This window comes from Ovis aries, chromosome X, assembly GCF_016772045.2.
Source record: "Ovis aries strain OAR_USU_Benz2616 breed Rambouillet chromosome X, ARS-UI_Ramb_v3.0, whole genome shotgun sequence".
Lineage (NCBI taxonomy): Eukaryota > Metazoa > Chordata > Mammalia > Artiodactyla > Bovidae > Ovis > Ovis aries.
Genome location: NC_056080.1, coordinates 32394355 through 32421671, shown reverse-complemented (window position 1 = coordinate 32421671; position 27317 = coordinate 32394355). Strand labels below are relative to the sequence as shown.

The 27317-nt window shown below is 35.7% G+C and overlaps 1 protein-coding gene across 9 annotated transcripts in view; it reads left to right on the top strand.

Moving 5' to 3' along the window:
- DMD (dystrophin) overlaps positions 1-27317 on the top strand; it is a 2668835-nt gene that overhangs the window by 610212 nt on the left and 2031306 nt on the right. For all 9 annotated transcript variants that reach the window (XM_060407875.1, XM_060407877.1, XM_060407874.1 and 6 more), the window contains exon 2: positions 4063-4124. In XM_060407875.1, the coding sequence (XP_060263858.1) occupies positions 4063-4124 (62 nt within the window). The remainder of the gene's footprint in view (positions 1-4062; positions 4125-27317) is intronic.

Genomic DNA, 27317 nt, shown 5'->3' with positions numbered 1-27317 from the left:
ATAGATTTAACTATGCTGTGCTGTGCTTAATCACACAGTCATGTCCAACTCTTTGCGACCCTATAGACTATAGCCCACCAGGCTCCTCTGTCCATGGGGTTTCTCCAGGTAAGAATACTGGAGTGGGTTGCCATACCCTCTTTCAGGGGATCTTCCCAAACCAGGGATCAAACCCAGGTCTCCCACATTGCGGGCAGATTCTTTACCATCTGGACCACCAGGGAAGCCCAAGAATACTGGAGTGGGTGGCCTATCCCTTCTCCAGGGGATCTTCCCTACCTAGGTGTTGAACCGGGGTCTCCTGCATTGCAGGCGGATTCTTTACCAGCTGAGCTATCAAGGAAGCCCCAGATTTAACTATATACAAGTATAAAATTTTAGCATAATAAGAACAAAACAAAAATTGAAAAAAAGACCACTTGGGAACATATATTCGTTCATTGACTAAGCGTAAGTAGCTTAATTTACAATAGTGATTTTTAACTTGGATTTCATGGAATCTTTGGCAGGGAGGTCAGTTAACCTCATAAACCTGTATGTAAATATGTGTGTATAGGCATTTTTTTTCCTGTCAAAAAGGATTATTTTTTTTTTTAAATCAGATGATCAAATGGAATCCATGACTTGAAATGTTTAAAAACTGCTAATATATGACCTCATTCTAATTAATTTTATTTATCAAGTGCTTGATAGATACATGAGCAGAGAATAAAAACAAGTATTTTGGAAAAAGTAGAAACATATAGAATAAATAAATGTATAAATTATGTTCTGTTTCATTAGTAATCAAGCATATTCAAACTATAGCAAACATCAACTATCTCTTTATATCTAATAAAACCACATTTATCCAAAAATACAAGCAAAAACTCTGCTATCAATAGTGTAAACTCACACTTTCTGATACCACTAAAAATTGGTATGACCATTGGGAAAGCAATATGACATTATTTAGTAAAAACCATGAAATTTTCCATAATGTTGACTCAGTAATTTCTTCTAAGACTATTATACAGCAGAAGTTGGAAAAGAATTCATGAAGGTGTTCATTATGATGGAATGTCTAATAGCAAACAAAAGGAAAAGGTAGCCCATGTGGTGTTTATGGTAAAATAAGTAAAAAAATAAAATGCAGCATATTATTGTGGCTAGGTAATATTCATGTTTTGGGAGGATTGTGATGTGCAGACACATAACTTTTGGTGATCCTTGTATGTTAAAATATTTTTGTCATACTAATATATGACAAAAATTGAAACAATAAATAATAATTAGCACATTATTATATAAAATATTTACAAGCAAATCATACGGTATCATTAAATGGTTCAGTTTTCACTTCTAGATAAACACATGTAGACATGCAGGCTGTTCACTCTAAAATTCCAGGATGTCATTCCCATAGGTTACAACATGCATGGAACACCCTAGGTTGTTCAAAATAAGGCTCTAAATTCATGACTATTTTTTATTTGTGTTAATATGTTCACCTTTTATGACCCTGATCACCTTGTAGCAGTCCATATTATCTATACAGTCGTAATGTAACATGGTCACTGTGAAAAGCCATGGACTTTGATTCAGATAATCTATAGCAGTTCATCTCTGTCACTTGTCAGTTTTATTCCTTCTGAGCTTGTGGTTTTAATGTATAAAATGGTAAATTACATATGGGCTGATTGAAATAGTGTATGTAAAACAGCTTTGTAAACAATAAGATAGTAATGTTATATCTTATAATAATGATAAAATTAGTATTATTAATATTTGTCATTTTAAAGAAAATAAATGTTACTATACAAAAAGAAAATATTAGCAGGTAACCCATGGAAGGCATATTTTTCTTGCATTAAAAGCAAAAGAGGTACAAGAGTACATTTAGTGAAGATGTTTATATGATGAAGCTCACAGTTAGTTCTTTTTACACAGCAAATGCATATTTTGCACATAATGTCAAGGTTTCCCTTCTGCCTTCAAGGCCTATCTAAAAATTGTTCTTTGTACATATAATCAAAAACAATAAAAATATTGCTTTACTACCCACTTTTCGTTTAAAAGCATCTGGAAAAAAATCTCTTCAAAACACCCTCATATTCAGCTTTTGGTGAAGATGTTTGGGTATGTTTTAAAAACCTCTGGATGAATGCTTTCAAATGACTCATTCATTCTCCCATGTCTGACAGATAGGATATATATGAACATGTAGGAAAAATAAGTGGAATTGCAAATAAGGTTATTAAGTTTTGTGAATATATGTGTATGCCATTGAGAAATAGGCCTGTACAGACCTGTCTTTCTTTATAGCAAGTCAGTGGAAAAGGTTAAATCTTGACCATCTGAAATTGTTTATTAATTATTATTATTATTATAAAGAGTAGTATTAGATTTATGGCAGTAATATTCAAAAGAGGCTAGATTAGGTTTAAAAGCTATTAGTATCTATTTTTATTTAGTCACACTTGTCAACAAAGGAAAGATTTCTATGTTATAGCTATCATGTATCCTCTACTGTGTGAATAATGTTGATATTTGACCATACACAGTAGCTGTGGGACTAACACAAATAAGGAGGGAGTATTTTGTGATGCTAAATAACATTTTCTCATCTAGGAAAATGGTTTTAGGTTTATTATTTTTCCATTATTCTCTTTTATATTGCTTAAGAATATCTACTTATGGATTAATAATACTCTAAAGATAAACAGACATTCTTAATGCATAGATACGTGTGTTATAGGAAAGTGATTGTTTACTGTATATCATCTGTTTTCAGAAGCAGTGGAGATTGACTACTGAAAAATAATATGAGAGCAAATGAGGTTGTTTCCTGAGGGCATTTTAATAAGGGTTCTTTTGACCCGTGTAAATAAAATATGAAATGTCTCAATTTTAAGTCTCTCTCACATACACTCGTTTATTCAACATTGACTAATATGATTGCATTTACAGTAATTTCAAGATAAGCTTCAGCATCAAAAAAGCATTTTAATAAATCACAATTGATGATTTTCCTGTCCATTGGACTCAATACTAACTTCCGGCTTTGGAAAAAAGAGATAATTTTTAGAAGCTTGAATTCTGCGAAGCTCTTTCTTAATAATTTTCCACCCTAATCTCTTGGTGTAAGAAGTCCTTGGGGATTTTTCCTTTGAGTATATTTGTATACATAATCCATGAAGAGTATCATTTGCATTTTGATTTGAAATTTCCTGACTTTAGATGAAGAGAAGTGCTAGAAATTTTGTAGTTTTACGATCCCCCTTCCTCTAATGTATTCACATATTGATCAAATATTTTCTGAGCTCTTAATTTGTGCAGACAATATGCTAGGTTCTGGGGTACAGAGATAAGCAAGCCATGCTCCTGATCATCAGGAAACCTCTCCTATAATGAGAAAAGCCTATGTTAGGGGCCTATGTTAGAGTATGCAGGTATTACAAAGGAGGGAAAAATAATTTCCTCATGGACTGGGAATGGGGCAAGAGGAAAAGCTCAGGAATAGTTTATGGGAAGAAATAATAGACAATTATTTCTTTTGATTCTATTGGAGCATCTACTCATTATAGTTGTTTTGTTGGTGTTTAGTCACTAAGTTGTGTCCAACTCTTTTGTGACCCCATGAACTGTAGCTTGCCGGGTTCCTCTGTCCATGGGATTTCCCAGGCAAGGATACTGGAGTGGGTTGCCATTTCCTTCTGCAAGGGATCTTCCAGACTCAGGAGTCGAACCCACATCTCCTGCATTGGCAATTAGATTCTTAACTATTGAGTCACCAGGGAAGCACCACTATTAATAAATAGTATCTTTTCTAATGCTTTTATATAGTATTTGAATGAGTATGGACTTGACTGTATCAATTATTTTTCAGATTTCATTTTAGTTTGGATGCTCAGTAGCAACATCACTCATGTTCAATTTCATTATCAGTGAATTTACTACTAAATATAAAATAACACTAATGTATATTAACAGAAAGTTATTTTGGTTGTAAAATATGAGTGATATCCAAAGTTGCTTCTTAACACTATCCCTTTGTCTTTCTTTTTTCTTTTTACATTGTAGATGAAAGAGAAGATGTTCAAAAGAAAACATTCACAAAATGGATAAATGCACAATTTTCTAAGGTAAGGATATTTTGTTGCTCCTCTATTGAAACATGATGCTGATTTTTCAGAATGAACTCTGTATCTGTGTGATTTAAATGTCCATATTGTTTTTCTCATAGTTGTCATTTTAACTGTGCAAATCTGGGAATATTATATTGACTTTTAATTAAGGAAGAAGCAACAGAATATGTGGTAAAGAGAAATTATTTAATTTGATAAAACATATCTTTGATTCTTCTTCATAATATTAATTTCTTTAACAACATTAAGTCACCAGAGAATTTTGTCAGCAATCTTCATCAAGTAGCTGGTATATGTCATACACTAGAAGAAGACAGGAGAAATCTTTATTGTTCCGAAAACAATCATTTCATTGGTCCTTTTTGATCTTTACAAAGTATAAGAAAAATGAATAGGCTATTTGGCACCAATGATAAGTTTCTTCTCTTTATATGTAGACATCAATCCATACTCCTAATATTTATTTATTTTGCAAATGCAACTAACTCGTGATCAATAGCACAATTCTAGATAATTTTTACATGAACACAGAGTAAAATATTCTTACCTTGAAAGCTACCATTAAGAGTGAAATATAAGGGGTTTGCTGTGGGTTTCAAGGTTAGAAAGACTTGATTTATATTTAATAATTGTGGATTGGGCAAATCAGTCAAATGTTTTGTAAGTCAGTTTCCTCATCCTTCTATTGTGTGTGTGTGTGTGCACGCCTGTATAATCAGTCAAATACAGATAATGGAAGTATAAAACTAATAAAACATGGATCCTAAATGCAAGCCTTTAAGAGAAGTAAAATGGTGATAATGGTTATTTTGCATGATATTGTGATGATTAAAAGAGGTACATTGTGCGAGAATTTCTAGCACAATGCCTGATACTCTTAATATATATAAATTACTCTTTTCTTGAGTCTGTCTCACTTTGTAAAAATCTTGGCAGTAGATCCAAAAAATCTGCTGTAAGATACAGTCTAAAAAGTGTTCCCTTTACTATTTCAAAAGGTTTTAGAGTATCATCCATTCTTTGTATTTGACAGCAGAATTGCACCAGGTACTATTTAGTATATTGGCAAGAAGTAAAGTTACTGAATTTTAACTAATCGAATTTCATTTATATTTACTCACTGAGGTATTTAATAAGTTGCTATTACAGAAATTTAATAAACATAGGAATGAAATATATTTTTAAAATCTCAACATTTTTAAAGTTAAGTGGCATGCAAATAATATAAAAAGAGCAAATTATAATAATACAAATGAAAAATAAACTCAGAAATATTTAGGATAGGAACTTACAATTCTGAGAATATTTATCAGATAGCTGTGTATGGTTTAATCGCTGTATCTAGTGGCCTCATTGAAATTTTCTTAATTTCGGAACTTTGTAGCAGACAATAGATAAAAGCTTTCAAACAAATCTATCAACAAATCAAAAGTATAGAGACTTTTTCATAATAATAATGTATGTAATAATAATAATAATGTATTCTGAATGTTTGAATTAAACTAGTTAATTTAATAAGGGTTGTAAACATGATAGACATTGTGAATTCTCATTTCGACAAATCTAAATAGATCATCAGTCTCTGTACACTGACATTTCTAAGTGTTGTTTACCATAATGCATGTGCTAATAAACAAAAGTAGTTTGATATCTTATATTCTGTGAAACATTGTGAGCACTGTCTTAGGCACTCCCTACCCTAAGGAGCCCCTGTATTTTAAAAGCTGTGGAATAATCACACACATGAATGTGTTTACTATTTTTTTTTAGAAATAGCCCGCCCCCAAATTCAACTCCCACTTATTTCATTTATTTTATAAATGTTCTCCCTGAACCTATTAAAGTTGGATCAGGAGAGTCACCATTTTTTTTAATGCCTGAGCTTCATATTTGGGCATATCCTAGGTATCAGGATTATAAATAAATATTTTCATAAAGATAGAGGGAAACTATTTAGAGATAAAATTTATATGAGTATATGTGTGTGTGTGTTGATTTTTCATTTAGAGATCTGAAAGATATTGTCCATGTTACCTGGTTTCTTTTTTGCCATGACTTCAGGTTGGATAACTAAATTTTATCTAGATGCTTTTGAAGATAATGAGAAGAGAAAGCTAATTGATTCAGTTTAAGCTACTTGGTGGTACCAAAAGATAAACATAGCTGTGAGATATGTCATTTGACATATATTTATTTCACTGCTACCTGGAATTGAGCGGAAGTCTAGGCCTATAGGAGGCACCAAATTAGTTTAAAGTTGAATTTTCTGATCTCATGGAACATACATATTTGGGAGATGTTGGATAATTGCTAAATGGGGTAGTACTAAGTAGTCTCTAGGTAGTCAGGGAAAGCAATACTGAGTTAGAGTGAATCCAGGAACCTTTAGGAAGCAAGCTCTACTGATTGAGAGACTCTAAAGGAAGGAACATCAGAGAGCAAGGCAAGAATGTGTGTTTTCTTTATAACCCTGTTGATCATTACTAGTGCACCAAATACGCATAATAAATACATTTGGTGAGTAGTACAGATAATTAAATATATACTAAATTTAAGAGAAGTGGACATTCTGAATGAAAAGAAAAGTTGAGGAAGGCTTTAAAAAGAGAGAAAAAGCAGTGAAACATTATCATCTGTCTGTGTGGTAAATTGGACAGAGAGAAACACATAGAAAAAAATAAAGATGAATATGATGAGGTAAAAGGTTTATCCGTTAGGCATATATACACATATACACCTTTGTATAATATCTGTAAAGTATAGGGAGACAGCAAAGTAGTTTTTGGTTATTTTGTAAAGCTACATAAGGGATAGTTTAAGGGGAAAATGTGATTAAATATAACCTTATCATTTTGTGTCATTTGAAGCTTAAAGTATCTTTGTAGTAAATCCAACTGATTTTTTAACTTTTCCAGTACCATTTTAAAATAGGCCCTATCTCTTTTTCAAAATAAGTCTTCTATTAACTTTCAATTCCCCAAATTTTTACTAGAATGTGATTTATCACATCTATTCTATAAAGATAAGCAAACAATATTTATCACCACATAAACACAAAGCCATTGCTAGGTAAGATTAATTCAAGGTAAATTTTTTTCTTCTTGTAATTTATAGCTATTTTATAATCCTAAAAAATGTTTAGTATTTGCTGTACCTCAAATATAATTCACATTATAAAAATCTTGCACATTCATACAAGTTCTTTCAAAAAATCATTTAGGGAAAGTACACTTTTGAAATCATGACCACCAATAATTTTGTCATAAAACTTCCTTGATGTTTGCATTAGAGGAATAAGCAATTTGTGGGATAAAATATTTACTACTAGATCAATTGAAAGATTTAAACCATCTATCAGTGAGTTATATGATGGGTTTGATCCAATGCTGGATTTAGCAATTAACTTTTTTCCATCTTCAAACTTCACTTTCTATAATTTTTCCAAAAGTAGTAGACAACTTTGTATTAGACTTATATGAAGTAAAACTGTGTAATTGATTTTATCTGTGAACTTCTCAAAGGTTTATGATATGATAATGTCTTCATTGCCACAATGTATGTGCGTGTGTGCTTAGTCACTAAGTCGTGTCCAACTCTTTGCAACCCCATGGACTGTAGCCTGCCAGGCTGCTCTGTTCATGGGATTTCCCAGGCAAGAACACTGGAATGGGTTGCCATTTCCTTCTCCAGGGGATCTTCCCCACCCAGGGATCAAACTCATATCTTCTGCATGGCAGGAGGATTCTTTACTCCTGAGCTACAAGGGAAAGCCCATGCAATGTATACGCCCATGCCAAAAACGCCCGATACACCCTCTCATGATAACAATAATATGAGGTACAATCAACTGAAGCAACATATTTTCCTAAGAATTCACCATAATTTACCATCTTGCCAGCATAATGAACATGATATAATATAAATTCACACTAAAATTGTGAGTCAGTAAACAAGGCTTCTTTACACAGCTCTGTACCATGGAGCCTTAGGAAAAATCACTATATCCACACTTGAAGACATTTCAGAAAGGTACATCTAAAATTCAAATTCTTTGAGCCTTAAGTAAGTAAGTAGGTGAAGTCGCTCAGTCGTGTCCGACTCTTTGCGACCCCACGGACTGTAGCCCACCAGGCTTCTCTGATGTCCATGGGATTCTCCAGGCAAGAATACTGGAGTGGGTTGCCATGACCTCCTCCAGGGGATCTTCCAGACCCAGGGATTGAACCCGCTTCTCTTATGTCTCCTGCACTGGCAGGCAGGTTCTTTACCACTAGCGCCACCTGGGAAGCCCCCTTTGAGCCTTGTTTTCCTTATATGTCTAGTTCTACTTTATGAGAAAACATATATCAAAAATGGTATATATAGAAAACAAAATATTGCCAATTTTACTATCATGTAATGTATTTTCTGAATTGAATGAACAGCATATTTAGGCACTTCTTTGGATGCCTGCTCATTTCTTTCTTGAAGATGGTTTTGGCTACTCTCTTTGGATGGAACAGAGAATAGAGCATATATTTATATTTCATCATCTTACCACACTCTCAATGCCAATCCATGCTCTCAGCACACACACGCACACACACACACACATATACACATGCAGGCACACACAGTAAGCATGTTATATATTTAAAATTAGTTGAACAATTTTATTATATAAAAGAAGGATACTGAGACATAGGGGAAAAACATTGTTTCAGTGCAAGAGATAACAATTTGTATGTACCTTTCCACTATGTCAGTTCTAAATGTATATGTACGAACAAGTTTATATATATCCACAATACAAGAGGGGTTTCCCTGGTGGCTCGGTCGGTAAAGAATCTGCCGGCAATGCAGGAGACCTGGGTTCGATCCCTCAGTTGGGAAGATCCCCAGGAGAAGGAAATGGCAACCCATTTCAGTCCTCTTGTCTGGAAAATCCCATGGATAGAGGAGCCTGGTGGGCTATAGTCCAAGGGGTCACAAGAGTGAGACATGACTTGACATGACTTATTAGGACTAAACCACCATCGTGTACAAGGGGCCTGACTATCAGAAGTAATAGAGCAGAGCTGCTGTGTCATGAAAGGTTACCATAAATATGAACAGACACAAACCAGTATGCTCCTGGCTTTCTGTTTCTCCCTCCTAGTTGGTATCAGGAAGAATTAGGTCACTAGGGAGATTGAAGGGCAGTGAACTAAGTCTCTGGATCATGATAACAAGCCCATATAAGGCTTTGGTAGCACTTGAATTATTTGATACGATTGTTCTGGAGAGATGAATATTGGTACAGGAGACTATAGAAATCCTCATTTCAGAAATAGTGAACAATAGGAACTTTTTGATTCCAATATATCCTCATGTTAATAATGCTCTTGAGATATGCTTTCATGGTTAGTTGCTGTACTGACCTCATGAGATAAATATTCAGGATGAGAATGAGATTTAGGTGGCTTACTCAAGGTAAAGGAAAGGGATGAAGCTGGAAGCCAGGAAACTAGACTTTAAACCCCACGGTATTTCCATATTTGTTACTATTGTGACAGCTACTCCATGTACAAAATGCTGCATTTTTCTTTGGACATGTCACACAATTGATAAGTTTTATGAGACGTAGAAAAGGATTTTGAGTTCATTGAAAATTTGGGAAGAGATTTAATGCTTGCAATACCAACAGAAACTTTAACCTACCTTTGGATGTTTAATAACCCCCAAACTCAATCACTGTTGAGGAAGACTTTTAATTGATTCTTTCTAAGTGATTTCTAATATATTAAATTTTAAAGCTTTTACATGTTATATTTTAGTGAGTGGTATAATATAATTTTTAATATCATCAGTAAATTGTGGATATTGTTACTTATTAATATTGATTTTTATTTCCATTAGACATTAGCAAATTATTATGTGTAAGAGATAATTTAAATATTGATTTAAAATAATTTGGTGAGAAATGCAAGGTATTGCTTTACTGGCATGTGGGCTCCGTGACATCTACACAAAGTGTTAAGATGACTTCGAGAATGATATGTCTAGTGTTTGCAATAGAGATGTTTATGCTAATGGTCTAATCCATTGAGAACCATTCCCTTGAATGTTTTCCCAAATCTAATCTTTGCAAAGTACCCAAGTAACAAAGGGTATCATTCAGTTAATGAAAGGAAAATTAGATTGTGATCATTCTGTTTTCAATGAAAAACAAATAATTTATTGTTTATGTTGTACATCTTTCTTAGAAATATGTTATTCTTTATCAATCCACTGTTACTGAGCTCAATAATTCTAGCTAGTTTTAGAAGGTATACATGTTTTACTCTGTGTTCTGAATCTTATGACAGAAATGAAGTTGTTGATTGCAATATCTACATAGTATGGAATGGTTTCAGTGGCAAGCATATTTGGCTGGGAAATGTAAATATTTACCAATTAGCATGACTGTTGCTGGCAAAAACAATTCTCTGTAGCTGATAGGCAAATGCATTAGTTATCTGATTTATTCTATCTTAGGGCCCTACATAACTTTCTAGTAAAACAACATATATTGACTTTAGAGATTTATTTTTAGTTTGGAAAGAATAGTTGGCATTCTGGTACTGTCCCACTGGAACTATATGGTAGCTAAAATAACCTTTCAGCACTCAACAAATATCTATTGATTGCCAACTCTGTAGCCGGCATAGTAATGTACACTGAAAAAGGCACAATTCAACATGATTTTTCTTCTCTAGATTATCATCTGAAGGAAGAAGTAATGATATAACATAATTAAAATAAAATTTGACCTTTAATATGATAGAAGTGCTATGAGAATGTAGATGGGAAAAATGACTAATTGCTTAGAGAGGAGGAAAACCTTTTGAAAAGAGGTGACATTTAATCTGAGATTGTCCATGCAAAGACAATTTAAAGAAAGGCGAAGGCAACAAGAATTGCATGCAGAAGTATGGAACACTTAAAGAAGTTGGACCTGTCATATGACAGGTGGCCAAGGAGATTTGTGTGAGTGGAGAATGGAAGTTGTGAGAGAGAGCAAGATGCCATTCCTGAATCATTGTATTGTTGTTGGGGCCAGTTGGGCCAAGAATGGGCCAAATATCAATTTGATCATGTTAACATTCAACTTCTGGTTGAAAAATGTGAAGTTCTACAACAGAAGATAGTTATGGAGCAATTAGACTGCCCTCTCTAATTAGGACCACTAATTCTTCCTGCAAAATTGAATCTGAAGCCTAGAGTTTACACTTAGGGAATAGACATCTGGATCCCAAATGAAAATGTAAATGGGCTACCTTTTTCTATAGAGTTGTTTGATATCATACACATTCATCATCACACTGCACCACAGTCACTTTCAGGGCTTGTTGAAACATAGATCACTATAACCCACAGCCAGAGTTTCTGACTGTGTGGATCTAGGGGGGGGTGGGGGGGGCAAGAAATTTGATTTTTAAGAACACCAGGTAGAAAGTGTTCTTGTTATTTAAATTACCTGCAGTTATTATGTCAGACTGTGAAGACATGTTTTTAATAGCATGTCTGTGAATTAAGTTCCTATCCTTCATGAAGAACCATTTATATTGAAAGAAACATGCTTTCAAAGTAATACACTGTTTTGAGTCAGTTAGCTTATCAATAATGTTACTATTGGCTAGAAATGCTTTGGGCACTCACCTGGTCCCTTAGTGCCTGTGGGAGCCCCCACAGATACTTCTTGAGTGGAGTCAATGTAGTGATTGTATTGGCTCTTGTGATTCTTTATTATTATTTCAAGAAGCATCTCAGCAACAACCATCAGGGAACTCTGAAGAAAAAAAAAAAAAAAAAAAGCTTTGGTTTATTGCTCTGAACCTGGAGGGTATAAGGCATGTCTGGGACCACATAGTGAGGTCACAGGTAGACAGAGAGAAAACTTGGGATTCTGTCTTTATTAGGGTCAAGGGTGGGATACTTAGGTTTTTGTGGGTTTGCTGTGGTGAATTTAAAACGTAAGAGTAGGCATTAAATGCTAGAAGAGAAAGGCAAACTCTCAGTTATCTAACTCAAATTCTCAGTTATCTAGGCTTTCTAAAAGAGGTAACTTGCATGGGTAAGGCAGCCTGACTCTTTATCTAGTTATGTAGCTGGTCATGTGCTTATTCCAAATGGATGTCTTTGAAGTAGATGCCTTGGCAATCAAAAGCTTAATATCAAGCACTTACATTATCATCAGAAAAACTAATTGTCAGGTGTTTACACTACACACACATAGTCTATACTCACCAACTAATTGTTTATTGAGATCTATGGCAACCCACTCTAGTACTCTTGCCTGGAAAATCCCATGGACAGAGGAGTGTAGTATGGTACAGTCCATGGGGTCACAAAGAGTCGGACATGACTGAGCGACTTCACTTCATTGTATATCAGGTACTCTAGGTGTTTGAACAGGCAGTGAAGAGACATGCTGATGCTACAGGGGCCACACTGGAAATAACTGCTATAGAATATCAGCAATTTAATCAGGTCCATAGTAGAGAATGTTTACGGAAACCATCTAGGATTTTGGAGAAGGCAATGGCAACCCACTCCAGTGTTCTTGCCTGGAGAATCCCAGGGACAGAGAAGCCTGGTGGGCTGCCATCTATGGGGTCGCACACAGCCAGACATGACTGAAGCGACTTAGCAGCTGCAGCAGCATCTAGGATTTTGATGAACCCTCAGTAGGGAATGATCTTTCTCCAGATAAGAATCACTATCCTTGATTGAAGTTGAGATCTATCCAGAAGGATCTTTACTCAGTAATAGAATTGGATTGGTGTTAAAAGACTCACAAACCTACCAAATAGATATTTTTAATATATAGATATAAATACATATATATAAAGTGTTGGGTTGGCCAAAAAATTCCTTTGGGTTTTTCCATAACATTGTATCGGAAAACCTGATGAAATTTTTTGGCCAACCCAACCAGTATATATATATAACATGTATATAGGCTTATAATAGTCTTCTTATGTTACAGGTCTCAATTAATATATATCTGATTGGCATACATATCTGAGAAAGGTAGATAGAGTATTTTTCAAAACTCTATCCTTTAAACAGATTTGTTGTCATTCAGTTTCTCCATTTTGTCTAACTCTTTGTGACTTCCCTGGTGGCTCAGATGGTAAAGCATCTGCCTACAATGCGGGAGACATGGGTTCGATCCCTGGGTTGGGAAAATCCCCTGGAGAAGGAAATGGCAACCCACTCCAATACTCTTGCCTGGAAAATCCAATGGACGGAGAATCCTGGTAGGCTACAGTTCTTGGGGTCACAAAGAGTCAGATATGACTGAGCAACTTCACTTTCACTTTGCAACCTCATGGACTGCAGCATGCCAGGCTTCCCTGTCCTTCACTATCTCCCAGAGTTTGCTCAAGCTCACGTTCACTGAGTCAGTGATGCCATCCAACCACCTCATCTTCTGTTGCCCCCTTGTCTTGCTGCCCTCTATCTTTCCCAGCATCAGGGTCTTTTATAGTGAGTCAGTTCTTTGCATCAGGTGGCCAAAGTATTGGAGCTTCAGCTTCAGCCTCAGTCCTTCCAATGAATATTCAGGGTTGATTTCCTTTAGGATTGACTGGTTTGATAGATGATAAAGAAAGTAGTTAATATAGTTGAGCTCTGTGTTCTGGGGAAAAAAATAGCCCATCCAGGCATTACTGTCAACAGTATCTCCTTGTTTTCTTTCACTGCAATTATTTCATGGGCAATGATATGTTTTTCTTACTAATAGAAAGTTTCCAATGCTTATACCATGTCCTTCAATTTCTCTTTTCTTCATTACTTTGCTTCTGCAAGAGAGATTTATTTTAGTGGTATTCTGAGACTCTTTCTTGGTGCTCCATTAAGGGTTATGTTTTGGACTTGACCTGGGTTCCTTTAGCCTCCTAGACTTCTCTGTCCAATTATGATCATGGTAGCCAGAACACAGAGAGTTAAAACCAAATCTAACATGAATACATTGAAACAAGTTCAGCAATAGAAATCTCTCTTGCAATGCAGCTAGAGGCAGATTTGTAAAGTTCATGTACAATAAAAGGCAGACTATGGTTTTTAAAAAGTCCTTTGCCTAATTTTACTCTAATTTAAACTAATTTCACTATCTCAATTCTATGTACAAAGAGAATTAACAATAAAAGTAGATAATAGGTGATCAGTAAATAAGTCATCACTTTCAGTCTTGTCCAGGATTGTAGCCCACTGACAGATGGACACAAGCAGACCCTTTAATTAGAAATGTGAGTGAAACCACCCCCATGGTTTAATATTAGCTGTCATTTAATGAGAACAAATGAGAATTATGGATGAATTTGCTAAATGTTTTCTTCTTTCATTTAGCTTACCTGGCACCCAGAAAACCAATCTTTTCAAAATATGTGTTGACCAAAAAGTTTGTTCAGGTTTATCCATAACATCTTATGGAAAAACATGAATAAACTTTGTGGTCAATCTGGTATACAGTCAATGGATGGTGCTTTTTGTAAGAACTGGTCATATTGTTAAAATTACCTGCAACTATTATGTTAGGTAATAAATATTTTGAATATTATAGCCATACATTAAGCTCGTATTCTTCATAAATAATCATTTATATTTAAGAAAACATGTTTTTATATAAATACACATAAAGTCTATATTCATTAATTTATTATTTATTAAGCACCTGTGACATGTCAGGTGTTCTAGGTTTCTGAGCATAGCATGAAAGAGAAAAATTCTTTTTAATTGTGGGGCTCTGTGAGCCAGATGAGCTAAACTAAACAAGGAAACATTTAGCAAAGTATTTGACATTTTCTGTATTTATTTGTCAACTTATTTTATCTCTCTGCACCTGGAATATAGAATTTTGGATAGTGGTTGGTACTCAAAAGGAAAATAAAGCAGGATGAGGAAAGGATAATAATAGGGTGGGTGGCTATTTTCTATAATGGATCCTGAGAAAACCTCTCTGAAGAGACATATACAAAACCTGAAGGCAGGAAGAGAATGAATCATTCAGATGTCTTGCAGAAGAAAGTTCCAGACAGAAGGAAGAACAGGTACAAAAGTCCTTGTGTGTGTTCAAGGGACAGAAGGGTGGCTGAAATAGAGTGACTGGGGGAAGAGTGTTGTGAGCCACAGCTGAACTGGTGTTAGGCCAAATCAGGTAGGGTCTAGTTGACCATTGTAAAGGCATTGGCTTCTTCATTATGGTAGATTAGGAGGCTGAGAATCTTAAGTAGTGACTAGAGCAATGTGGGGCTTCCCTGGTGGCTCAGTGGTAGAGAATCCACATACAATGCAGGAGACTTGAGTTCATCCCTGGGTCAGGAAGACCCCCTGGAGAAAAAAAATGGCAACCCATTCCATTATTCATGCCTGGGAAATCCCATGGACAGAGGAGCCTGGTAAGCTAGAGTCCATGGGATCCCAAAGAGTTGGACATGATTTAGCCACTAAACAACATCAACAACAGAACAAATGTGAGTTACACTCTAGACATGAGAGGTGAGCTAGAGGCTAGTGTAATAATTCAGTTTTGGTGTGGAACTAGGACTTGGTTGTTAGCCATGGACCTGAGGAGAAATGGCCATAGTTTGCATACATTTTGAAAGTAGAAATAACAGGGTTTGCTGATGAACTAGATACCTAGATTGAGAGAGTAGAGAAAAACAATTTTAACCTAAACATAAGGAAGAACAGGATGGCTGTTTACTGGGATTAAAAAAAAAAAAAGACTGTTGAAGGACAGGATTTAGTAAAAAAAAAAACAAAAGTACAGTTAAATTTCTCATGAGAAATCATGGAAAATAATTTTAATTTGGATATGTTTTCATGGAAAGAGTATTTATTTTCAGCTTCTGAATTTTACCTCAAGGTTACAAGAAGAGAAGGAAGGAAGTGAGGGATAGAGGATTGAAGAGAAGAAAGGAGATGCGGAAAGGGAGAGAGAGAAAGAAAGAGGGGAGGGAGGGAAGGAAGAAGGAAAGAAGGAAGTTATCTCAATTTTCAAAAAAAAAAAAAATAAGAGAGAAAATACACAGTACCACTATCATTTTGTGAATGAATGTGTATGTAATCCAGTACAATTGCACTAGAGTTAACCTGATCTTCGCTTCTCCTATGATCTAGAATGGATGGCCGTATATCAGCAGAGACAGCCTTGATTTACCTATAGTTTCCTTCTTCACAGCAATTACTATATAGAACCATTGTTGACTGCATTATAATTATTATTTACATATATTTTGCATCTGTTAACTTATTGAGGGTCTGAACCTTGACGTAGTCATCACTATGTACTCAACCTAGAACATACTCCCTGGTATATAGTGATGTCAATAAATGATTATTGAGTGAATGGAATGAATGGCAATAGAGAAGGAAGAAAGGGAGAAAGAATTTGAAAACAAAGTCAGTCATACCAGCAATGATCTCTGTCCTTTCTTCTCTGAATACTCTCTTTCATCTTCTTTCATATCCTCAAGCATCACCTCTACCCAGGACCTAAAATTGGGCATGACACTTTGGAAGCACTGAGCAAATGATTTTTGAGTATGCAAACTTCCATACTTGCATTTGTAAAACTGAGTTTAAGATCCACATTTCCAAGTGCTTCCTGAACCTTTCCACCAAGGTATGGCAAAATCCTGATATGAGTCCTAAATGATATAAATGGGGATGACCTGGTTGGATAGATGGAGACAACAAAGTTTGGTTAATGATTGGAAAAGGAGAATGAGGAACGCACTGATGAGTGTCAGGTAGATTTTCAGGGCACTAGGCTGATACAGGTACTACAGACTGGGAGAAGAAATGAGAGAAAAAGGAAAAGAGAGATACTTTGGAGGGTCATTGATCACTTTGATTTTCGATATTGAAATATTTGGTTTAATGTGGTCATGAGGACAAGTACGAGATTCAGAATCCTGAATTCAGAATTCCCAGTTCACCATTTAGTGTGTGTAAACTTGAGTAAATTTTTAAACCTTTCAAAGCCTCAACTTCCCCGTCAGATATTTATTTAAAAGATTAAAAGATGTTCTGCATGCAAAGCACATGGAATTATACCTGGCATATAGTAAATATTCAATTATTGGTGGTGATTGTCATTTATACTCTTGTGAGGGCAAGAACAATTGAATCCCTCTGAGAAGAATGCATGAGGCTGTCATTTGTCTGACAGGCTTTTATTTTGCTGAGTTGAGTATGAGAGCCAATGGATTTTGGTTATGTAATGTTGTGCTTAATGGGGTATGGAATTTGAAGGGATTTTACAAGATATGTATTGGGTAAAAAATTAATCAGATTTGAAAGCACAGCTTAAACTTTGTTAGAATTGGTGACTAGAGAAATAAATGAGATGACTCACGTGGCCATGAGTGAAGTACTGGGTAAAAAAAATACTTACGATGTAAGTCAAAAAGAAACAAAGTAGGGCGGAAAGCATCAGAAGAAGGTGTGATTACCATTGTCAGAGTCCAGGGTGTTCAAGTTAAGAGAACTCAAGCCTCTTGTTATACATAGCACCTTCTAGAATGCTTGATCTTGATCCTGATATGCAGCTACTCTCCAAAGACCTCTCTCTACTCTTCTCTGTTTGACCCCCAGAGACATACATCTTGTTCATCATTTTTCTTGGTTTGTTGTTGTTTAGTTGCTAAGCCATGTCTGACTCTTTCATGACCCCATGGACTGTAACCCACCAGGCTCCTCTGTCCATGGGGTTCTCCAGGCAAGAATACCGGAGTGGGTAGGCGTTTCCTTCTCCAGGGGATCTTCCTGACCCCGGGATTAAACTGGAATCTCTTTCATGGGAAGACAGATTCTCTACTGTCTGAGGCACCAGGGAAGGCTTTCTTCATTTATTCTTTGGTTTTTAGTAGACTATAATCTCTGGTAACTTTCTGAGAAAGGTTTCAAGGGAGGTAATATTTTTAGAGATATTATGTCATAAAATACTTTTTAGTCTATTTATCTTTTTTTGCTTCTTCTTCTTTTTTTAATATCCAGATGATCTTGTTTCAGAAAATAGTCACTTCTCTCTTATAGTCTGGATTTTCAATGTGCTTCTCTTGCAGTTCTCTTCTGCCTCTTGTATTGTTCATATTTTCTGTGGTCCTGCTTTCTTGTTAGTTTATATTATTTATTTTGGGGAACTCTTTTAATTTCAAACTCATTCTTCAAATTATCTACTGATCTTAACATTTTCTTTACATTTGAATATAATGTTTACATTTAAGATACTGATCGTTGATAAAGTAAAACACCCTTTCCTGATAAAAATGCTTAGTATAAAAAGGAATCTTTGGATAACTCTTGCTGACGTATTATACCATGTATATACACTTTAGTCCAATAGTCAGCATATTACTTAATGTGGACATATTTGATGCATTCTGACCAAAGACAGAAAACATATAAAAGATATAGGGTTGTTCAGTTATCTTCACTATTACTTAACATTGTGTTTAGAGTATTAACCATTACAACCAGGTGAACTAAACTAATTCAAGGCAAAACAGTTGAAAGAAGAGGTAGCATATCTGAATTTGCAGATATGACTGTTTACCCAAAAAGCCACAAATAAACAATAACATTAGCAAACACACCTAGACAAACAGTTTAGTAAATTAGCAGAATATAAAATTAACATGCAAGTTCAATAGACTTCATGGTAACAAGCTCAAAGATTTTATGGATCAGGCATACCCATTTACAACAGTAGAAACAAGAAACAAATTTAATAAGACATTTTTAAAATCTATATTTAAAACTCTCCTGAAAGACACAAAAGAAAATCAAAGGGAAAGACCTACTTTGTTCCTAAAAGCATGACTTAATATCATAAAAGTATCTGTTCTTTCTAAGTTAATGAGTAAATTAAATGACATTCCAATATAAGTAATATTTTATTCTGGACTTAGATAACTGACCCTAAATTTTATATAGAAAAATAGCCAAATACAAACAAATGAAAAACAAACTGTAAATAAATACCAATGAAGTGATAGGGGATAAAAGAAAGCATACAAAATTGTAATTTAAAATTGGGATGGGGCACTTTGGCATGTTAAATTTGAATGGAAAATTTCAATGGAAAATAAACATGTATTTAAATATATTCCTAAAAATATATTTCCTGTCAGCTGAGAAGACCTGGTAGCAATGGGTACTTCTAGCTGAAATGATTCTAACACCCACTTCCAATGTAGGTGTCCAATGTAGGAAAAAGGGTGGTTCCCCATATTGACAAGTGGTGCTCTGACACCACCTGAACTTCCTATGCATGCTCAGTCATGTCCAACTCTTTGCATCTACATGAATTGTAGCCCTCTAGGCTCCTCTTCTGTATCTCCTGCATTGGCAGGATGATTCTTTACCACTGAGCCACTGGAAAGTCCTTGGTGTCCTATGCTGCTGCTACTGCTAAGTTGCTTTAGTTGTGTGCGACCCCATAGATGGCAGCCCACCAGGCTCCTCTGTCCCTGGGATTCTCCAGGAAAGAATACGGGAGTGGGTGGCCATTTCCCTCTCCAATGCATGCATGTATGCTAAGTCACTTTAGTCGTGTCTGACCCTGTGCGACCCCATGGACAGCAGCCCACCAGGCTCCCCTGTTCGTGGAATTCTCTAGGCAAGAATACTGGAGTGGATTGCCATTTCCTTCTGCACCTGGGTGTCCTATAAGTCAACTCAAATTTGACACTGTTTACCCAGAGATAATGTCAGATCCCACAAGTTAAGGGTTCACTCGTACAATAATGCCCACACACCTCCTTCCTCTACTGACTTCAGAAGCCAATTGCAAGTCCAGATTGCTACCTGTACTTCCAACTCACAAGTTGTAAATTGGAGGTTCCAATGACCCCTTCCAAATCAGGGTGTTGATTGAAAGCCCAGGTTATCACCTGTACTTCTGACTCACTAGCTGTAGATCAGAGGTTCCCATGATCTCCTCCTTGGGTTGGATTAATTTGCTAGAGCAGAATACAGAAAACTCTTATACTCAAAAGGGGTATGACTCAGGAACAGCCAGATAAATGAGATGCATATGGCAAGGTAGAGGGAAAGAGCTCAGGGTATGGTGAGGTCAAACAAACTGAGAAAGGTTTATTGAAAGATGAAAGTAAAGTCGCTCAGTCGTGTCCTACTCTTTGCGACCCCATGGACTGTAGCCTACCAGGCTCCTCCCTCCATGGGATTCTTCAGGCAAGAGTACTGGAGTGGGTTGCCGTTTCCTTCTCCAGGGGATCTTCCCGAACCAGGGATCAAACCTGGGTCTGCTGCATTCCAGGCAGATGTAGTGAGGAGTATTATAGTAGTGGTTCAAAGAGGGTGGGGTCAGCTTATGGACGTTCTTCAGGTTGGTTTGTAGCAAGGTAAGTGGGAGTCAGTGTTATCAGTCTTCAGGTTCTAAGGGTCTGGGGTCTATATGCTTGTGGGCACCATACCATTAACTTCTCCTACCTGGTGGGGATTTCAGTATCTGCCAAACAGTGCAAAAATATTGTTATGGGTATTTTTTGAGGAGGAACCAGGACCCTGCTCCAAAAGCTCCACTGTTGTTTCACTGTTTACAGTTCCTCCATTGTCTCTACATCCCCTCCCTTCCCTAATTAGCACATGTTTGAACTTGCCCCTTGGAATTCAGGGAAGGTCATGGAGACTAAATAAAGCTTATTTCCTGTGATCAGAAAATGGTGAATACAAAAAAAAAAAAAAAAAGCTCCTGGGCTTTTGTGTCGAGGAGACCCAGTGTGTCTTGCTTGGTGTCAATGCTTATGGATTGATGCTTTTTAAAATGTTTTCCTCTTGTTTTATAGGCGGGCTTCTGAATTTTTTAAAAAATATATGCTTATATTCATATTGATATTTTTTCTGATATTAAAGAAGAAATATATGTGTTTAGGAAAAAAGAATGTTGGCTTAGGTTTTCTCTAATGGTCTATTCAAGAATCTGGAGGATTGTTTGTCACCACAAAAGCTGGAAATGTTTGATTTTAATATGCCAGTTTTCAAGTAAAATTGATTTAGTTTTTACCTTTTAAGAATAAAGGCAAAGCAGAAAGCTTTGTATTACTGATTTTATTATCATAACTGACTTTTGAAGAATTGAATACAATTTTGGAATGTCAGCAATATTCCCTTGATGTTTAGGTATGCCTCACTATATACTATGCACATATATTCTGAAAAAAGCAGTTCAAATAAAGATTGCTTCTAATAATATTATAAATGAGCTGTTTAAGAAGTGTATATGACACTAGACAGTGAAAATTTATTCAGAGCCTATATGTAAGGCATTTCAATATATTCCCAAAGATCAAACCTGTTGTCTAAATCAGTAAACCACTAGTTCAGATTAAAAGCAACAACAATTTAGATATCATTGTATACTGTCTAATAGTCTTAAGATCCTAAACAATTATGCGAAAATTTCTTTTGGTGTATTTTCTATTTCACTGTAGTTGTAGGTTAGCAAATTAGCAGTGCAAAGTTATAAAACAAATACCACTAACTTACAAAACAAGTCCTAGTTTTCTTCCACTCAAATAAGCTTACAAAGATTGCATTCTTCATGGATAACAGCATTTGCTATTTCTTGTCTATGGTTGATGAGAAAGTCTCTTTCCTTATCTTGTTCAGTTTCAGGATTTTTGTTGGCAGATGTCTATGAGAATTTTTTTTCCATATGTATTCAAGGAAAAAAAAATCACAGATATTGGACTTGATCATTTGCTTACTACAATTTTATCTTCTAAGTAGGAAAAAAGTGGATTTGAGATTGTTGTTGTTCAGTTGCTCAGTTGTGTCTGACTCCTTGAGACCCCATGAGAACCCATGACACCCCATAGACAGCAGCATGCCAGGCTTCCCTATCCTTCACCATCTCCTGAACTTGCTCAAACTTATGTCCATTGAGTCGGTGATGCCATCCAACCATCTCATCCTCTGTTGTCCCCTTCTCCTCCTGCCTTCGATCTTTGCCAGCATCAGGGTCTTTTCTAATGAGTCAGCTCTTTGCATCAGGTGGTCAAATTTGTGTAGCTTCAGCTTCAGCATCAGTCCTTCCAATGAATATTCAGGATTGGTTTCCTTTAGGATGGACTGATTTGATCTCCTTGCAGTCCAACGGACTCTCAAGAGTCTTCTCCAACACCACAATTCAAAAGCATCAGTTCTCTGACACTCAGCCTTCTTTGTGGAGCAACTCTCACATCCATACGTGATTACTGGAAAAACCATAGCTTTGACCAGATGGACCTTTGTAGGCAAAGTAATGTCTCTGCTTTTTAATATGCTGTCTAGGTTTCTCAAGCTTTTCTTCAAAGGAGCAAGCACCTTTTAATTTCATGGCTGCAGTCACCATCTGCAGTGATTTTGGAGCCCAAGAAAATAAAGTCTGTCACTGTTTCCATTTTTTCCCCATTTATGAAGTGATGGGCCTGGATGCCATGATCTTCGTCTTTTGGATGTTGAGCTTTAAGCCAGCTTTTTCACTCTGGTCTTTCACTTTCATCAACTGGCTTGTTAGTTCCTCTTTGCTTTCTGAAATAAGGGTGCTGTCATCTGCATATCTGAAGTTATTGATATTTCTCCTGGCAGTCTTGATTCTAGCTTGTGCTTCATCTAGCCTGGCATTTCTCATGATGCACTCTGCATATAAGTTAAATAAGCAGGGTGACAGTATATAGCCTTAGTGTATGCCTTTCACAATTTGGAACCAGTCTGTTGTTCCATGTCTGGTTCTAATTGTTGCTTCTTGACCTGCATACAGATTTCTCAGGAGGCAGGTAAAGGGGTCTGGTATTCCCATCTCTATAAGAATTTTCCAGTTTGTTGTGATCCACACAAAGGCTTTAGCCTAGTAAACAAAGCAGAAGTAGATGTTTTTCTGGAATTCTCTTGCTTTTTCTATGATCCTACAGATGTTGGCAATTTGGTCTCTGGTTCCTCTTCCTTTTGTAAATCCATCTTGAACATCTGGATGTTCTCGGTTCACATACTATTGAAGCCTAGCTTGGAGAATTTTGAGCATTATTTTGCTAGTGTATGAAATGAGTGCAATTGTGTGGTATTTTGAACATTCTTTGGCATTTCTTTCTTTGGGATTGGAATGAAAACTGACCTTTTCCAGTAAGATTGTTAGGAAGGGGAAATTTTCCCCTCTGTTTCTTTGAGTTCTTGTAGCTGGACTAATGATAAAATTGACACAAGACAGACTAACTGAAGAAAAAGAAAAAAAATTAATTCATATGCATAGAGGTCTCATAAAAATGACACCTCAAGTGGAAAAAGCAGGTGGCTTTTATACTGTTTGGAAGAAGAAATAGTAAATTTGACAGGAATTGATAGAACAAAGAAACTTTGGTTTGGGTGCTGAATTGGTGAGAAATTTAAGTCAAGTTTGAGCTAAGGTAGTAAATTAGTAAAAAAGTAATGAGATTTGTATATATATATGCTCGTTATCTCTGGTAATAAGTATGTCCTCCTCTCTTCCAGGGAAGAGAAGGGAAGGCACCTTTCACACGAGAGATTTATTTCCTTCTTTCAGGGAGACAGAGAGGAGGGTCTGGTGTCCTTCCTGCAGTGAAGTAACTTTGATTCAAAATATCAATATGACATTTTAAGGCATATTTTGAGACAGACTACTTTGGGTTCCCAACAAGATGTACATGTCTTGGTGCTAGAATCAGCTCTGCAATTTGCAAAGAATTTTAATTCTTGCATGTGAAGAGAAAAAAAAAGATGTATGAATAATCAATATCATTTTGTTAAGAAAAGAAATGGGAAAAATGAATTAGGAATATTTGGAGGTGTAAAATAAGGAATGCCTTTTTAACATATACTTTTGCAATAAATTTTGTTAGCAGTAAAGTGTACCATTGCTGTCTTTGTTTTTAAAAATATATATATTTGAAGAATAAACATGTTAAAGAGAACTAAGAACATGTTAAGGAAATTCTTTTGGATCATGTAAGATAGGGAGGAGAACAATGACTGGAATATCAGGCACAAAGTCCTATAAGGAAAGTCAGCAGAATTGGAGTTGTTTAATCAAAGTATTGAATAGAAAATAAACTAAGTGTTTCTTTGCTCATATTCATGATTTGAGTCCTTTGGTTTTGTTTTGTTGAATTCCATTTTTAATGAGCAAGATTTTTATTATGTTTTACAAGCACACAGAATTAATGTTATATAGGAGAGAATCGGTTGAACACAGTAAGTCTCTGGCAGTAATATAAATTGGAAGGAAGCTGCAAAGAAGCCTTCTATATTTTCTCTACAAAATCAGAAATAGTCTGAGAGTGCTGTATATCTGACCCACTTGAATAATAATGGGAAATGGAGGATGGTTTATTAAGTAGTTTTCATTATTTATAAAAGGCTGAAAAAAGTGTGTTTTCCAGCAATAAGTTCACACAGTAACACTTCAACTGCTCCTAACACTGAGAGTCCCTCTTTCACAACTATCACCACAGCCACAGAAGCCCCGGGCAATTCACCAGCATTGCCAAAATGCCTTAGCCCTTGAAGTCCAAGGAATGAGACACAGGAGTCTTTTAACATTTCATAACTCTGTGTTCTCATTCTTGCTAATAGACAGAACACAGCATCTGTGGTTCTTTAAGCACCATTCAGAAAGTCACATTAGAATCACTCCTTCGGCTTGTCCTGGCAGATTCCAGTCTGAGCACAAAAAATCTTGTCATATAATTCAGTTTCTATACCAGTTAGCCCACCTACCCCCTCTTATTTGTATTGTGGAGCCTGTGACTCTGTTGGGGAGGAAAAATAATTTTCCCTTTACCCTTCTAGCTTCTTGGCTGAGACCCTCCCAAAGTAAAAGGAGATCACTAGATGAAAAAAATAATAATACTTTTGTTTGTTCATATGTACATGAACCCCACAAAGATAAGAGAGTCAGAGGCAGGCAGCTGGGATTTATATACCTTCCTGGGCTAAGGAATGGGAAAGCAGTCTGAAACTTCAAAGGGGAGGAAGACAATTCACAGGAAGGTGAAAAGAGGAAATGCTGCCTAAACAAATCTTTGCCAGGCCATGCTGATAAATCTCTCAGATGTAAATGTTGTCTCTGGTAATAACCATCTTCCTGGTACAGGCTCTCTATCTAAATTCTTTTAGGCATTTAAAGAAGATGACAAAAAGCTATTCCTGTATATTCGGGGTCTTGATTGCCTTCAGCTCAAAATAATCCTTATGCCAAAGAGGCACATTTTGGGGTGCCCTATTTTGAGGTGCTCCCCTTTTCCTCCATTCTCTATCTTATCAGAAGTGATTATTAGAAGAATGTCTGGCACATAGTAGATTTGTAATAAATATTGCTGCATTAACAGATGAGGGAGTGAATGGTGGTAGAAAGTGAAAAGACATAGACCCCTGAGACATTAGACCACACTGTCCAATAAAGACATAATGTAAACCAATTATTTACAATTTTATTGTACCTACATTTATAATTTAAAAAGAAATAAGACTATTTTAAAATATATTTTAATTAACCCAATGTATGCAAATTGTTATCTCTTCAACATGTTGTCAGTATATTATTACAGAGATAGCTCACAGTATTTTTATACTACCTCTTTAAAATCTGTTGTGTGTTTACACTTACAACACATCTCAATTGGGAAGCCCAGGTGGCACAATGGTAAAGAATCTGCCTGCTAATGCAGGAGACACAGGAGACCTGGGTTTGATCTCTGGGTCGGGAAGATCCCTTGGAGAAGGAAGTAACAACCCACTCCAGTATTCTTGCCTGGGATACATGGACAGAGGAGCCTGGTGGGCTATAGTCCATGGGATCACAAAGTGTGGAACACAACTGAGCGATTAAGCACAGCTCAGCACATCTCAATTTGGAATAGACACATTTGAAGTGCTCAGTGGACATATAGCTAGTGGCTACCATATTGGACAGCAAATTATAAAAGGATATTAAAGTATCTTGACTAGGTCAGGAAAGGACATAGGTTACTTTCATCAGCATCCCATGAGCCAAAACCCAATTACATGATTCAACCTAACTGCAAAGTAGACTAGAAAATATAGATAAAGAGTAATCTTAAAGAAACTATTGGTTCAGCAACCTTAGTGTAATATCAGGATATTGTCTAAAGTCTTCATTTGAAATAATTGCAAATAGTTGATAATAATTACATGGTATAGAGTAGGATGTATTGGTTTTGGAACCAAGTTCAAAATGTATATAATGAGCGGTATCAAGTATTTTTTTTTTTTTAGAATTATGAATTGAAGGAAAACTATGTTATTTTTTCTTTGCTAAAACTGCATTCAGTACCCTCAAAGCAGTAAGTAAAAAGAAAAAACAAAACAAAATGAAAATACAAAATATATTACCAACCTTAGTAGTTTAGCTTATAACCTGATATTGAATTTGTTCCATGATCCATATTTCTAAATTGTTTTAACATTATATAGGACTAGCCCAAGAAATGAAATGGAAGCAAAACAATGCAAGTTACAAGAAGGAATAGGAAAAAAACCTTCATTTTTTTTTCCTCATTCAACACGTAGACTTGAAACTTTGAACATGTAGCGGCGGATCTGTTCTCATCTCAGATGTGCAGACCAAAACCAAGGTCATTTTAAGTAAGAATAACTCATTTCCTTAAGTGAGTCAGTATTTAATTTTTCTGCTCTGATCATCAGTCAGTATATGCACTGCTGACCTAATCAAAAGAAAACTTTAAAAATAAAAATTTCCTTGAAATTCTCCCCATTATTATCACCTCCTATATTTCCCTTGAAGTATGTTTTTAAAAGAAAAATATTTATATTTTTAGAACTGTATTGATAAATCCTTAGAATAATATAAGAACATGGAATTTCTAGCTATTTCTGCTTTTGAAATTCACACATCAAACTATGAGCCTGTGTGGAACAATTATTGGAAAAGTGTCTAGAGCTTCCATTATTAACACATTTATTACAATTTGAGTTGGGACTCTGTCCACTATTTTATATCACTCACTGTGTGGACGGAAATATAGATGTTAGGATAAAGCAATGCATATAAGAAAAACTACTCACTAATTACTGAGGAATATGTTACATACAGTTCTATGGAAATGAGTCAGATTTGAAGCTCATTGATATGACAAATCAAGCGTTATTTTTTAAAGGGTTATAAAAAGACTTTAAAAATTT